The sequence below is a fragment of the Oryx dammah genome, unplaced genomic scaffold, assembly GCF_014754425.2.
Source record: "Oryx dammah isolate SB20612 unplaced genomic scaffold, SCBI_Odam_1.1 HiC_scaffold_20, whole genome shotgun sequence".
Classification (NCBI taxonomy): domain Eukaryota; kingdom Metazoa; phylum Chordata; class Mammalia; order Artiodactyla; family Bovidae; genus Oryx; species Oryx dammah.
Window position 1 is genome coordinate 37,661,955 of NW_024070204.1, and position 15,511 is coordinate 37,677,465.

The 15,511-nt window shown below is 43.5% G+C and overlaps 1 protein-coding gene across 1 annotated transcript; it reads left to right on the plus strand.

Annotated features, from left to right (window-relative positions):
• Positions 1-2,323: 2,323 nt before the first annotated feature.
• PTGER4 (prostaglandin E receptor 4) lies at positions 2,324-15,511 on the plus strand. Its single transcript, XM_040262403.1, has 3 exons — positions 2,324-2,879; positions 3,338-4,265; positions 13,578-15,511. The coding sequence occupies exons 2-3, from the start codon at positions 3,381-3,383 to the stop codon at positions 14,169-14,171; spliced, it is 1,479 nt and encodes a 492-aa protein (XP_040118337.1). The 5' UTR covers positions 2,324-2,879; positions 3,338-3,380; the 3' UTR covers positions 14,172-15,511.

The following is a 15,511-nucleotide window of genomic DNA, read 5'->3' on the forward strand; positions in this document are numbered from 1 at the left end:
CTTTGTTTTCTTTTGCAACGTACATTCCCAGGAGACTGTGAGGGACACTGAACAACAGTGTCCCAGTTTTTCAAATAAAGAAAATAAAATATTTGTTTCCAAATTTTCAACTTCTACTTTTGAAAGCTAAACTTAAGTTTTAAGAATCATGTACCAGGAGAGGGTAGAGGTAAACCTCATAACATTTTTTCAGTCTTATGTTCTGGATTCTTATTTATTTTCATTTTCGTAAAGCTACTTTGGAAAGTAAATGTAAATGACTAGTAAGAAAAACAGCTCTATTGGTAACAAGTCCAGTTTATCAGGAATGTGCTAAAATCTCTAATCCTAATTCTCTCAACAGAGTGCCTCAACTTTTATATTTAAAATACTCTTCATCACGAAAAGTTAACAAGGACCAATTCAAATTGTTCTCCATTTTAGGAACTTCAAATGCAAAGAGAATTGGAAAAAAAATTTTATTAGCAGAGGGTGATTATAAGGGGAACTTCCCACTTTGCCTTCAAACTCTTACTAACAACCACCTGACAGGGTGACAGTGATGCAATGTGGTCACAAAAGATTGGGGGTAGAACGTGCAGTTTCCTTTTTCAATGCTGACACAATCCTAGAGCTTACTACTTAACAGGAAGCACAGACAACAGGAGTGGTTATAGTGGATTAGGGCTCTGAGAAACTGAGGGATCTCCATCAGTTCTTTTTACATCTGCTACCAAACGTGTGTTTCTTTCCGAACCCCTGATATTCATGTGGAAACAATACAAACAACAGATTGGTGTTATATCAATATATCCACATGGTGCCTTATACAATTATGTCCTGTAATTAGCTGAAAACTGGAATGCTTTGTTTCTCCTATTACTCATTTGTTACTGTGTCACTTGAGAATAACTAGAGCATCAGATAAATTCTTAGGTTTGTACATTCACGAAATAATAAAGGCATGAGTGCCTGCTTTAGCATATAAAAAGGCTCAAGTTATTTATCTATCCTGTGAGGAAATGCATTATGTTAAAATGCATGTATCCGACCTCTGGAAAGAGATCCTAGGAACTGAAATTATGAAGGCTCACACAATCTCACTTTACGGTTTAAAAAAAAAATGGTGAATAGGTTATAATTATGCCATAAAGTTTTACAATCTTTTTTTTTCAGTTTTCAGTTCTGACTTTAGCAAGTAAAATATTAATAGAACAGTTCTGACTGTAGCAAGTAAAAGAGAAAGGAATAACGAGAAGCCACATTGTAATTCAAAGATTAAAAGGTAGAGCAAATAGGCTTTTCCCAGAGTTGACCAGTGAGGTAGTGACTGGACAATTCCTTTACTTGAAAACAATCCCAGTCTCTCTGTATCAGCCTTTCCAAGAATTCATGGTGAAGGTGTCTAAATCCGACTGTTAACCGAGCCCAGACACGAAACTCAGTCTAGCCGTTCTCACGGGCCGGAGAAGTTCCCCGAAGGAGGACAAAGGTCTCCGCGGTTCGACAGGCAGCCCTCCGCAGTCACTGTCGGTCCCCTGGAGGGCCGCGCCGGCTCTCCGCAGCCGCTGGTCTCTGCCACTTGCGACGGGAGACTTTGCTGTCCCGGCTTCCCCCCACACCCCCCTCACCTTTTTTTTGCCTCAGCACTGCCAACGAACTCCTTTCGTGGTGAGAGGATGGACTCCTCGTCGTTTCCCCGCCCAACCCTGGTGTCCACTCTCCCATCCAGCCACCACCACAGTCACGCGCACCCTTACTTCTGATCCGGGGCCACTCGCGCACGCACCCTATTTCTCCTCCCCGAGCCGCGCGCGCGCACACACACACACACCTCGACAGCTCCCAGGTAGAATCCTAAGCCGCCGCTGACCTCCCTTCCCAGCACCCAGATGTTGCAACTCGGCTGAAGAAGGTGCGAGAAACAGCCCACTTGGAGAAGGAGGCAGCGAGGAAGATGCCGGTTTCAGAGCTGTCTGCCCTGGATACCGAGTTCAAAGTAGCTAAGAGGGTGCACAGGAGAATACCGGGACTCCCCCAGGGTCCCCGCGGACCGCGGCCTTTCCGCACCACCTGCCTGGAGCAGGGAGGCCAAGCCTGCACCACCCCAGCCCCGCGGTGGGCTGGAAAGCCGCAGGCAAGCAGCGGGCAGAGGCGCGGTGGGACCCGCGCCGCCCCGGGCCCCGCCCTCCGGCCCGCAGCGCTTCCTCTCCGCGCACAGGAGCGAGCGAGCGCCCCGCCCACTTCACATCTGGCCAATGGGCGCCCAGGCCGCGCGCTGTGTGGCCCCGCCCCCGCCAGGGAAACTTGAAGCTGCAGAAAAGTTTGTACAGAGGCTGGACGGGCGAGAGCAGAGCTGGAAACCCGGCAGCCTGAGAGGAAGATGAACCGCCCCAGGTCAGAGCCTCGGGCCGAGAGGACCTCAAGCCGCCCCCAGGGCGTCAGAAGCGCCCTCAGCTGTAGCCGCCAGCCCCGGTAGCCGCCCGCGCTGCCCTGGGCTGGGGAGGAGGGCGGCCCGAGCCGGGTATCCAGGCTCGGTGCCACCAGCTTGTGCCGCCGCACACCTGAGAGCTGTCCGCCCACGGACGATTCCCGCGGGCTCCGCAAAGCTTGGATCGTCTTTGAAGAAACGAAGGAAAAGACGAAGGAATAAAGCAATCCATGATCGGGCTTCACTGACCCATTTCGCTGCCCTTCTGTTTGTCCAAGTTTTTGAAAGCTGACCACTGACCCCAGTTCCGGAAAACTGGCAGCCACCGAGAGCAGGCTGTGAGAAGGCAGAGGCTTGGCAAGCTCCACATTGAGCAGGGCACGGCTGAGGGCAGGTTGAAGGCTTGTCCAGGACATCTGAGGCTTGACCCTGGGGGCTTACGTAACTGCAACCTCCGCGGCTGCCACAGGTGAGACAGGGTTGGGGGCACTGGGCAGAGAGCGGTGCGGGCGCCCCTTGAGCGTAGCCAGGAAATGAAGAGTGCTCTCTTCAAATTATCTTCCATAACTTGTTTTCAGCGAGACTTTTATTGACTCAGAATCTGTCGGGAAAACGAGCAAGCCAGTTTTCCCTTGAGATAGGTCTTGTTCATCTTGGCAGTGGAATGAGTTGGGTTGGGGAGAGGAGAGAAAGACAGTATCAACGTATAAATATTAATGCCCGTAGAGTGGTGCTGCCGGCAGGACTTATCCGGAGCCTGGAGATTGAGGTTGCTGCAGTTGGTAAGTGGCTGCAGTCCACAATGTTGGATCGAGTTGCTCCCCCGATCTCTCATCAGCATATTGTTTCTCGGGAGCGGGTCTGACACCTTTTTGCAGGTGGTGATTTCTGCTCATCGCTTCTTCGTCTCTCTCCTATTCTCCACAGACCCAGCCTCGCACTCCAAGGCAGTGTACCGTCGGCCACCACCATGACCGCCCCTGGGACCAACGCATCATCCTCCCAGGCCTCCAACCCACTGAACAGCCCAGTGACCATCCCGGCGGTGATGTTCATCTTCGGGGTGGTGGGCAACCTGGTGGCCATCGTGGTGCTCTGTAAGTCGCGCAAAGAGCAGAAGGAGACGACTTTCTACACACTGGTATGCGGGCTGGCGGTCACCGACCTGCTGGGCACGTTGTTGGTGAGCCCGGTGACCATCGCCACCTACTTGAAGGGCCAGTGGCCCGGGGGCCACGCGCTGTGCGAGTACAGCACCTTCATCCTGCTCTTCTTTGGCCTGTCGGGGCTCAGCATCATCTGTGCGATGAGTATTGAGCGCTACCTGGCCATCAACCACGCCTACTTCTACAGCCACTACGTGGACAAGCGGCTGGCGGGGCTCACGCTCTTCGCGGTCTACGCGTCCAACGTGCTCTTCTGCGCGCTGCCCAGCATGGGCCTGGGCAGTTCGCGGCTGCAGTACCCGGCCACCTGGTGCTTCATCGACTGGACCACCAACGTGACAGCGCACGCCGCCTTCTCCTACATGTATGCGGGCTTCAGTTCCTTCCTCATCCTCGCCACCGTGCTCTGCAACGTGCTCGTGTGCGGCGCGCTGCTCCGCATGCACCGCCAGTTCATGCGCCGCACCTCGCTGGGCACCGAGCAGCAGCACCACGCGGCCGCCGCCGCCGTCGCCTTGGCCCCGACCGCCTGCCGGGCTCCCCCGGCCGCCTCCTCCCCCGCCCTGCCGCGCTTCAGCGACTTTCGCCGCCGCCGGAGCTTCCGGCGCATCGCGGGCGCCGAGATCCAGATGGTCATCTTACTCATCGCCACCTCCCTGGTGGTGCTCATCTGCTCCATTCCGCTTGTGGTGAGTGGCAGGGGTCAGGGCCCCACTCGGCCCTTTTCCTGCGTCCACCTCCCTCCTCCATCTCCCGCTCCCTGCTCTCCCTCTCCTCGGCCACCGGCCACCGACGTGTCTCCTCCAGGTCGGGACTGGGGTCCCCACGCCCAGGCTCTTTTTAGGCCCCATCGCTAGCGAGGTGCAGCAGGTGCTTTTCCCCTACATCGCCGAGTTTCTTTCCCCGAAAGCCTGGTTTCCTCTCCCTCCCGGGACAGCCCCTACCTCTGGCTGCCTGACAGTGGCCTTGAGCCTTCCGAGAACACGCGCTGCTCTCGGTCAGATGTAGAGAGGAAACCGCTGTAGTAGTGTGACTGAGCCCCATCCTCAGGCGGAATCCGAACCGTCGGGGCTTGGTGATTTCTTTGGTGTCCACTCCTTACAGTAGTAGCGTTTTCAGTGTTCTGATTTATGTCCTTTTTAAAAATTTTTTCTTTTGGTAGCTTATGTCGAATTTTAGAGCTTGAAGGGATATTGGATGCATTTTGGTCTAACTCCTTCACTTTACACTGGGAATTACTTGCTGAAAATAATCCCGCAGAACTAGACTGTCAAGCTAAATTCCTTGCTCTTTGCCATGCAGTGAGCCCCCCCGGGAAAACATCTCGGTGCACAGGTGGTCCTCCACGGGCAAGGCCCAGAGCTTCATTCTTTCTAGGGACCAGGAAAGCAAGGTGTTTCAGGGGACCTGTTGAGGGTAGGCTGATGCGTCTGGGGTACTGAATTCACCTTCTCAACTGTGAGAGGTAGAGTGCCTTTCTAGAGAGATGGGGCTTTAGAGACGGTCACCTTATTTATTGCCAAGCCAAAGCTTTGCAACTTGAGATGAACCTCAGACCAATCTAACCCCAACGCCGCTTCTGTAATATGACGTCATGTCTCCCTCCTAGAACACTTCTAATTTTGGCCTTCGAAACAGTGTGTGTGAGTCTGGGTTTTGGTACCTTTATTTTAAGGACACCATCTTTAAAATTGCCTGTGCATTAACTTTTAAAATGTTTTAAAATGTTACAAGCAGGAAGTTTGAAAGTCTGCCTAGCTCTCCTCTCTGCACTAGAAACCCATGGGCAGATGCACATAATAAATACTTCATCTAGAGTTTCTCATGAAAGCAACTAGTCCTGAGTTTTTCTATATCTCAAAACACCACATTCCTGGAAATTCTAAACTATCAACTTGAAAAAGTTGGTTTTGTTTTTTTTCAACGCTGATTGGAAGCATGAGAAAATAAATGTTATAGGTTATTATTCCATCTTTTCCCTTACTAATACTGTTCAGAGATTTTAAGATAAAAATATATCATAAAATTGATGTTATATCTAATAAAATATTTTAATATAAATTATTTAAAATTACAGATGGATAAAATTCCATCTATAAATGGAACTGCAAGGTGGCGGAGAGCCAGTGATTGGCCAAAAGGGCCTTTAAACCGTCCCAGGACCCAGGATAATTTACAGAGTTAATTGAGCCACATAAACATATTTTACTGTCTGTAATGCCACCTTTAGAATAGAGGGAGATTCAGAAGAAACAGCTCTCTGGCTGGGGCCTCTTTCTGTGGCCTCTGCCTTATGTTTTACAGAACAGTAAATGCCAGAGTGAGTGGTTGTTATTTACAGAACATCCACTTTAAGGAACTGAGGAATCAGAGCTAGAGATTTAGCAACACGCACAGAACTTTTAAACTGTGTTTTGGTTGGAGGCAAGCATGCGAAGCTGTTGATGACCACACAGACAGAGATGAACTGTTCTCTTCAAAGCCTCTTATGGGCTGAAATGGTAGATCTGATGGCAAAGCCATTTATCACAAAGTCTTTGACATTATTTGAGGAACAAGAAGCAAGAAATTATAGGAGTTATATTTGTGGTTTGCAGACTGACCACATTTAAACTAACAAGGACTGTCTACTCTTTGTAAAGTCATTGTTGTGTAGTGATATTAAGTCTTTTTACCCTGCAAATTGAAAATGGCTCAGCTGAGAAATAATCACATAGACATACCTTTGGAAGTAATAAGAAATCATACAAGTAATGGTAGCTTCAGAATAGATTTAATTGTAAATTAATGATAAGAATGATGTCATTATATTACTCACCCACACACAGTTTAGCAATGACTGAAAGAATTAAAAGGGAAGCATCCACAACTGTAGCCTTCCTTGGATCACTTTTACAACTTTCTTGGCTTTTTTTTTTTTTCACATTTCTCACATTCATGTTGTAATTTGAGTTGAAAAATTCTGAACTCTGACTTTTAAAACAGTCAAATCTATCTTCAGTTTCAAGGAAACTAATGAAGAATCTCTTTTAACTTTATCAAATCAAGTTCGTTGGTAATCCTATTTGAGGCAAATCAAACCGTACCAAACATTTAAATGCTTTGGAAATAATAGAGAAAATACAGTTTATGTGCAGTTTCACAAATCTTAACTTACAATACATAAGGAAAACAAGCATCACTGCAAAGCGGCCATATTTGTGTCTTTCAGATACCAGAGAAAGAAAAACGACAGTGGCTCTTAGAAGGCAGTTGATATTGAATTTAGTATAAAAGTCAATTTTAATTTGTTCTCCAAAATATAAATATCTCATAAAATAGATTTTAGAATGGAAATTTGCAAAAGGTTAGAAAAATTAATTGCAGTTATATAAGGAACTGTGCTGAAGTTGCAAAATTTTCTAAAGTGAGTCATAAGCAATGAAGAGAAAAGATGTAAATACAGTCAACAGGGAACATTGCATGACAAGGTTTAGTGGGACAAGGTTAATGTCATTTTGTCTGTTCTGTTTATAAGCAGTCTCTGGTTTTTGAAATACAAGAGAAGCTAAAGAAATGAAAGCGTTTATGCTCAAAATAAATAAAAGGGAATGAATTCTTTAGAAATATGCAAGTGAGACAGCCTAAGGTCCTGGTGTTAAATGCTGCAGCTGGATCAATGTCTGGTACCTAATTTTGTTACTAATGTTAGACATTATTGTAATCCAGTCTTTGGCCTAGGGCTAAACGGTTACACTACAGGATTTGAAAGGCATTTTCCCCCACGCACAGGCATGCTATGGCAGTATTTATTGCTTACTTGTTTCTTTTATTTTCTTTCTTCTTACTCTGAAGTAGCAAGCCTTCACCTCTATTAAGAGTAGAACGGCCAGTTTGATTCATCTTCTGCCTGGGAGGAGTGAAGCTTAGGAAAATAGCTTCCTTTAAGTGTTTATTTGGTTCCTTACTATAAACTAGTTGTCTATATAAGCCCTCATCAGCATTTGATCGCCAAAGGTTTATTAGAGCAGAGGAAAGCTGTGTAAATAGATACACTTTTGTTTACTGCAGGCAGACTGGAAGTGGAAACTAAAAGAAACTGATGGGGTTACAGATGAGTTAAAAATCACATCTAGAGGTACATGAAGAATGCCATAAATCCAGGCACTATTACAGCAGAACCTGAAGGATTTATTTTTCAAATAAATTTAGCTAAATTTTTTTTTAAAAATTAGCAGTTCTCAAAAGCAGAATTTTAACCAGAACATAAAATTGCAGACCCAGGAGTAGTACTTTGAAGACTGTGGAGTAGCACATAAAAGTAAGGTGGTTTTCCCTGCTTTTCCTCTGAGTCTTTAAAAAAGCTCTAGGAAGAAAGGAGGGCTGACCAACATTTTCACTGTCTCTGCAACCTCAGATTCCTCAACTGCAGATAATGACTTTATTTCCTGCTATTTCCTGGGTGAGTGAGTCCTAGACTAAGGCTCTTTTCACCATGCTTTGCTGACCTGTCAAGGCTTGATTTTATGGAACATCTGCTAACAAGATCTCTTCCCTCCAGAGCTGAAGTAATTCTTGAAGGTTCTTGTTAGAATATTGAAAGTTAAGGGTTCAAAGAAACTAAACACTTCAGAAGTAAATTTTCAGTGTACACACTGACCTGTAGAGGTAAAGCAGTTGGTCTGCAGTTAAATGGCCAGTCAGTGATGCAGAGGGAAGGAGAACTGAGCCCTCATTCCACCACCCACCCAAGAACTCTCTCCACTCTCCTTTATTTAGAGATTTTTGTCACTAAATTAAAAAAAAAAAAAAAAAGGAGGTGGGAAGAATTTCTAGTAACAGCTGTGTCAATTTTAGACCCTTCACAGGGCAGTTAGATAACTGATCACACACAGATCATTCCTTGCATGTTTTCGGAACAGAACAAGGAGCACATACAAATCCAATCACAGGTTCTCGTCATTTATTGGAAAGCATTTCTGTTTCGACAGTCAACTTCCAAATCAGTCTAATCAAAATTTCAACATTCCTCTTCAATTAGACATTCCCTGCCAACAGGTTAATTCATTAAACAGGAAGTATGTGTTTTAGATACCATGCGCGTCATTAACTATACCCCAAAGCGACCTCTAAGCTGTGGTTTTCGTATTATTGATGTATTCCACAGTAGCCAAGCTTCCACATATTTGTACTAAGCCCTTTCATGTTTTTGCTCATAAATTATATGGAGCAGAGAGCCAGGATTTGAACAGAACTGGGCATTTATCTTTATAACATGTAGCCTTCCTTATAACTTTTCCCATCATCACATTTAATTTTGGGTTTATCATGTTTTTTCCAAGTTATGTTCCTGAATCCTAATCTCTAGCCGTCCTCAACAAGTTTGGAATATTGTCATGTATGCCAGTTCTAACAATAAGCCACATGTGCAAATCTGCAGCTAATAGACTACAGACTGTAGCTGAAATAGACTAATAAAATTGCAAGAGACTACATATGTTGTTTGTATTCAGCGAATTCTTTTAAGGTGTTCCCCCACCCGCCTCCCACTCAGAGGTTCAGTTTTCTCAGCAGCACACTCTTCCAACACTGAAAACTGCCTGAACACGTTTATTTGTGTAACATACAGAGCCTGTTGGACAAGAATTGCAGAAAAGTGCTCTCTCCTCCCTTCGTGACGCTGGAGTCCTGCTGTGGATGGTCCCATCTTAATCTGGGGTCTACCCCTTTGGGGAAGCAAATCAAGTAAAGCCTTTAAAGTGAGGCAGAGATGGCTGTGTTTTTTTTGAAATCTAGTGAAGTGCGTGGAGCTTTTGCTCACTTTTGCCTTCTTTCTCTCTATTCAAGTCAGTCTCCATTGAGATCACGCTGCAAAGGAAAGCTCCATCTTCATTTTTTTCAAATCATTTTACCAGCTTTTGAGAGTGTTTTCATATAAATTTGGAATGTTGCTTTTCATACTCATCTTTGTTGCTACCCCATGAGCTCTGCTTTCCTGAGAAGACATGAAATGACCAGGTTCACTAGCTTATATTTTGTAAGTCCCCTGCCCACCCCACCCCCCACACACACACCATGGAACACTGAAATAAGGCTCCTTTTCATGCCCTTATAGTTTCAATTAATTACTACTGAGCATGAAGTGAGCCACAAAATAATTCTTTGCTTGCCTCTTGTCACCTTGATTATGAAAGTTCACTATTAATTTTTTTTACAACACTGACTTTTCTGAAGGGTCATAGGAATTTAAAAAAATAAGTAGTAACTCCTAGTTTATTCCCTTAAATAGCTACAAATTTCATTCCTTCCATAGTCATTTCAGGTGTTAAAAAAATTTCCTCCTTTCAGTAGTAAATGTGTTTCCCTCAAGGAACTGGTGGGAGAAACAACTACCAATGAAGTATTTCAATGTTAAAATTTTAAGAAATGCAAACTTTAGACCTAAAATTCTGTTCTGAAAGAGGGTCTTGAAGCAGCTGGGCAAACCTCTTAGGGAGGGCTGTGGGACCAACTCCCAAGTAGAGCAACACTGCCACCTACTGGCTAAAAGTCTCAAATTCACCCAAATCCCGCCTCGGGTTTTTTCTTGAGGCTTCACTCAGATGGGAGAAGGAATTGGCAACCCACTCCAATATTCTTGCCTGGAGAGTCCCAGGGACGGAGGAGCCTGGTGGGCTGCCGTCTATGGGGTCGCACAGAGTCGGACACGACTGAAGCAAGTTAGCAGCAGCAGCAGCACACTCAGAGGAGGGCCTGATACTAAATCCAGATTTAAATCCATCATTTCTTTTACCCTTAACAACCTACTGTGTGATGTGAGTAAAATATAGACCTCATGCTTTGTATTTTACCAATAATTCCATTGTCAGGAGATAATTCTTAAACAGAAAGCTAGCTAGCCTGGTAAAACAGAAAAAGCAACATGAAAGTAATTTGGAGACCTGAGGCCCAGGCCAGAATCAGCCACCAACAGGGTGGGGGATCTAAGTAAGGTTCTCAAAACTTCCTGGTTTCAGTAACACTTCATCTGAGAAAAGGTCCGTAGACCTGAGGGAATCTCTGGGCCCAGGCAGAGCTGAGAACCTCAATGAAGAGTATGGTAGGAAGAAACCAAGATGCTTTGTTCCGTTGGTTTTTGAAAGGACAGAAGGTCAGTCATCCTTTGTCTTGGTTGAATCATTTATACAAACATAGTTTCTAAAAATATTTTAAGAGTTGTCATCATAGGAACTTCACTGCAGGGGAGTGTGAGTTCTGTCCCTAGTCAGGGAACTTAAGATCTCACATGCTGTGTGGTTTGGCAAAAAAAAAAAAAAAAGCATAGTCATCATATACTGTCGTTCATTCTAGTACACTTTTTATTTAGCTGTCTTCCAGAGATCAAGGGAACAATTTCATCTTAGAGTCATTTCACCATTTTATTCTATGAGAGTTACAGGGCTGTATGTAATTGCTTATCCAAAATATTTAGGACCAAGTGTGTTTTAAATTCAGAATTTCTTGGCTTTTAGAAAAGTAATTTAGTAATCTACATATATGTAATATCCCCATCAGAAACTGGAATGGGACCTCTTGAGCAAAACATGGGAATATTCACATCAAGAAATTGTAAATAGCATCATGGTCTAGTCAGTTCAGGTTTTGCAACTGAAAACAAAACAAATGAATATCAAAATAACAGCAACTTCTTGATAAAGGATTATAGACCTGTAGTTGACTGAGGTCTAAATTCCAGTATAGGAAGAAGTAGAAATATAGTTACACCCCACTGATCTAGCATCATTTAGAAATGTTGAACTTTTGCAGATTAATGAGAATTATTTACATGTTTTAGACTTTTTATCCAGTTTGTTATAATTCTAAAATATCCCTATTCTTAGTGATTCATACACCATAAATATTATCATACTGTATGACAAAGTGGCAGTATCATCAACTCTTCTTAATGTTAGACATATTTGCCCTTGGTTAAATGGCTCCAGCTATGCTTTTATAGTTCTTTCTTCTTTTTATGGTTTTTAATGCATCTTTCTTGGCTGTGAGACTCACCTCTTACTTCTCCCTGACCTAAAATGGTTACTAATGGCAAGTAATAATTATCAAAGAATTATATTATCTTAAAAACCACTAATTTTATATGAATTATTATGAGATTTTTATATAATGATCCTGGTGGAATTAGAAGACTCAGATAGCATCATCATCCTTTAACAGTAAAATTTTGGGTTTTTTGGTGTGTGTCTTGTGTGTGTGTGTATTTATATACACATTTATTTAGATATAATTGACATATAACATTATATTCATTTCAAGTGCATAGCATAATGATTTGATATTTGTATATAGTGCAAAATAATCACTATGATAAGTCTAATTAACATCCATCCCCACACTTAGTTACAAGATGTTTTTCTCATGATGAGAGCTTTTAAGATCTACTCTGTAGGAGTAAATATGGAAGTGTATACAGACAACAAACTAGTGGTTCCCAGTGGGGAGAGAGAGGGGGATACAATATAGAGGTAGGGAATTAAGAGGTAAAACTATTAGGTATTAAATAAGATACAAGGATATATTGTACAACACAGAGAATATAGCCAGTACTGACTATATTTATATAATAGCCAGTACTCCATTTATATAATAACTATAAATGGAGTATTACCTTTAATAATTGTGAATCACTATACTGTACACCTGTCATTTACATAATATTGTACTTTAATTTTTAAAAAGAGGGAGAAAATAAGAAGTGCCTTTTCCACTAAGGAATAAAATGATAGTTTTCCTCAAATTTACAAATTTATATTCTCTTCATTGAGTCTGGTCTCTCCAGAGTGCTCCCGGCTGTTTATTCTAAAATGCTCCAGAGATACAAAGGAGGGGTGGATTCCAGTGGAGGCTTCAGGATGGATTCAGAGTGACAGATGTTGAACAGAACTATAGTTCCCAAGCAGCAGGGAGCCATTGAAGGTTTAGCAGCCGAGTAGCATAATCAAATCAGCATTTGAGAAATAATCTTCTGGTGGCAGTTTGGAGGATGGTTTGGAGAGAACAGGAAGTGGAGATGGGAAAGCCAGTTTGGTGGTTGATGCAATAATCTAGGTGAGGAATGCAGTTAGAGGAAAAAAAAAAAACTAACTGGAAAGTATTTTCTTTTTTCTTTTTTTATTATTTATTTATTGACACATAATTGGTTTATGGAAAAGGTTTTTGAAATAAGAGTTGATAACATGAGATTATTAACTAGGGAACAGCTTCATATAGAGAAAATAAAAACTATTCTCTGGCCATTCTAGATGATAACAGATTCAAATATTGGTTTAAAATTTCCAAGTTTAAAAGTTTCTCACTATTCTGTGAGAAAGCACAGAAATGAAGTTAATAAAATTCTTCTCCAGGACCCTTTATGCCTATGTTACCTGTACACACATCGCATTCTTTTATCCATCTTTGACCTAGAGAAACTATTCATAAGGTAGTTACTGATATATTAAAGTTATACTAACTTGATAAATGGTAATCGGTGGTCTTCCTGGTTCTATATATGCTGCTCTTTTCTCGGCACTTTTTTAAACTTTTTAAATTTTTTTGACCATTCTCCAAGGCATGTGGGATCTTAGTTCCCCTATCCAAGGATTGAACCCAGGCCCCCTCCATTGTAAGTACCAGTCTTAACCACTGAACCACCAGGGAAGTCCTTCTTGGCACTTATTAACAGAAAAGAGGGCAGCTAATGTTACTAACGGTTCAGTTGGTAAAGAACCCACCCGCAATGCGGGAGACCTGGGTTAGATCCCTGCGGCGGGAAGATCCCCTGGAGGGGGTCGTGGCAACCCACTCCAATATTCTTGTCTGGAGAAGCCCATGGACAGAGAAGCCCGGCGGGCTACCGTCCAAAGAGTCGGGCAGACTGAGCGACTAAGCACTCTCAAGGTTACTAAGTTAGACGTTGCATGCAGATATTTCCCCAGTTGATGAATGAATGCTAAACACCAAACGTGGGCGTCTCCTTTCCGCAGGTGCGGGTGTTCGTCAACCAGTTATATCGGCCACACCTGGAGCCAGTCATCAGCAAAAACCCGGATTTGCAGGCCATACGAATTGCTTCTGTGAACCCCATCCTGGACCCCTGGATATACATCCTCCTGCGGAAGACGGTGCTCAGTAAAGCCATAGAGAAGATCAAATGCCTCTTCTGCCGCATCGGCGGGTCGCGCAGGGAGCGTCCCGGGCCGCACTGCTCAGACAGCAGAAGGACGTCCTCCGCCGTGTCCGGCCACTCCCGCTCCTTCCTCTCCCGGGAGCTGAAGGAGATCAGCAGCACGTCGCAGACCCTCCTGTACACGCCAGAACTCAGTGAAAACGGCCTCGGGGGAGGCAGGAATCTGCTGCCAGGTGTGCCCGGCGTGGGCCTGACCCAAATAGACAGCACGTCGCTTAGGACTCTGCGGATATCGGAGACCTCAGACTCCTCACAGGGGCAGGACTCGGAGAGCTTCTTACTGGTGGACGAGGTTGGCGGGAGCTGCAGGGCTGGGCCCGCCCCCAAGGGGAGCTCCCTGCAAGTCACGTTTCCCAGTGAAACGCTGAACTTATCAGAAAAATGCATATAGTAGTGAAGGGAAGACATACAGCACTATTTCTGGAAGCTTTGAAGATCCGTGCAATAGACACATCAGTGAGCTGTTTGGCCAGTGCTGAGGGCTCTTTTCATCCTATCACGCACATTAGAGAACACCCGGGCTTCTGAGCACTTCGCAGACAGACGAGTTGCCCCTTCTGGGTCCTGAGGTCTGAAGCCTTGGCTGCCACCTCGCTGTGATAATAGCGTTTCGGTGACAACTTGATGGCTGGGAAGATGTACCCTCGGTTTTTCTACTTGACAGGAGGACAGCATAAGTTTTGCTATTTTCATAAAATCAAGAGCTTTCTATGTGGCACACAGCAGAAGTCCATGTACAGAAGGGCTCTATTCCAATAAACCATAAAGGACTGCTTGTGGATGATTTTAGGGTCTCACTAAAGCATGAAATGTGAATTTTATTGTAAATATGATTTAAGGTATTTAAAGTATTTTCTTCTCTGTGAGAAGGTTTATTGTTAATACGAGGTATAATAAAGTTGTGGTAATCCCTCTCCCTGTAGTATAACCAGCTGAAGTTGCAGATGTTAAGATATTTTTCATAACCAAGGTGAGGCCATGGTGTTGAAAATTCAGTGAGTCAGATCTATAAAAATAAGTACAAATTTTTAAAAGAGTTTAGCACTATTAAAGGAATAAAGCAAAATGCTATTTAAGACATGGACATTACAGGCCAAAATACTAAAATTCTTTCCAAGCTATGTGTAATACATAGTGAAAAACGTTTAGTGATGCTGCATGTATCTATCCAGAAAACTGTGATTTCAGGAGAACCTAACATGCTGATAAATATTTTGTACTTTTGTCTTCATTAGCTGGTACTTTTTAAAATGTAACAAAGCTTTTAAAAAGTGTTAGTAACCCATAATTGAAGTGTATAATATAAAAAGTAAGCAGCTTGTTTTCCCCCTTGGAAATGTGTATAGTTTTACTTTCCTAAGGAATGACTTAGAATATTCTTTAAAATTTAAGAGAAAGGCAGATTGCACCATGAAGGGTTTTACGGGAGGTGTGGAAGGATTAGCCTTTCACAGATGTCACAACAGAAGAGGTACAAAACTTGGGCATGTGAGAATCATCTTCTAAAAGTTCTGTGTAATGCCCAGTCATGCTGTACACATAGCTGAAGCACCTTTCTCAAAGAAATATTGAGCATGTTTTGTTGCTTACAATGTCTTTGTGAATTGCTTGGTTGTAATTGAGCCTGATAGTAATGTGGTTTTAAGAAGCAGTTGTGCCAACTGAAATTATTTTGGAGATTATAATAAATAAATACACTCAATTGGAGTTCCATATCATCAGTTTTGGAAA

Excerpts from the sequence above, each read along its gene's own strand:
- PTGER4 (XM_040262403.1), top strand. The coding sequence starts at position 3,381 with ATGACCGCCCCTGGGACCAACGCATCATCCTCCCAGGCCTCCAACCCA. Across the intron at positions 4,266-13,577 it reads TCTGCTCCATTCCGCTTGTG|GTGCGGGTGTTCGTCAACCA; the intron begins GTGAGTGGCAGG and ends TCCTTTCCGCAG.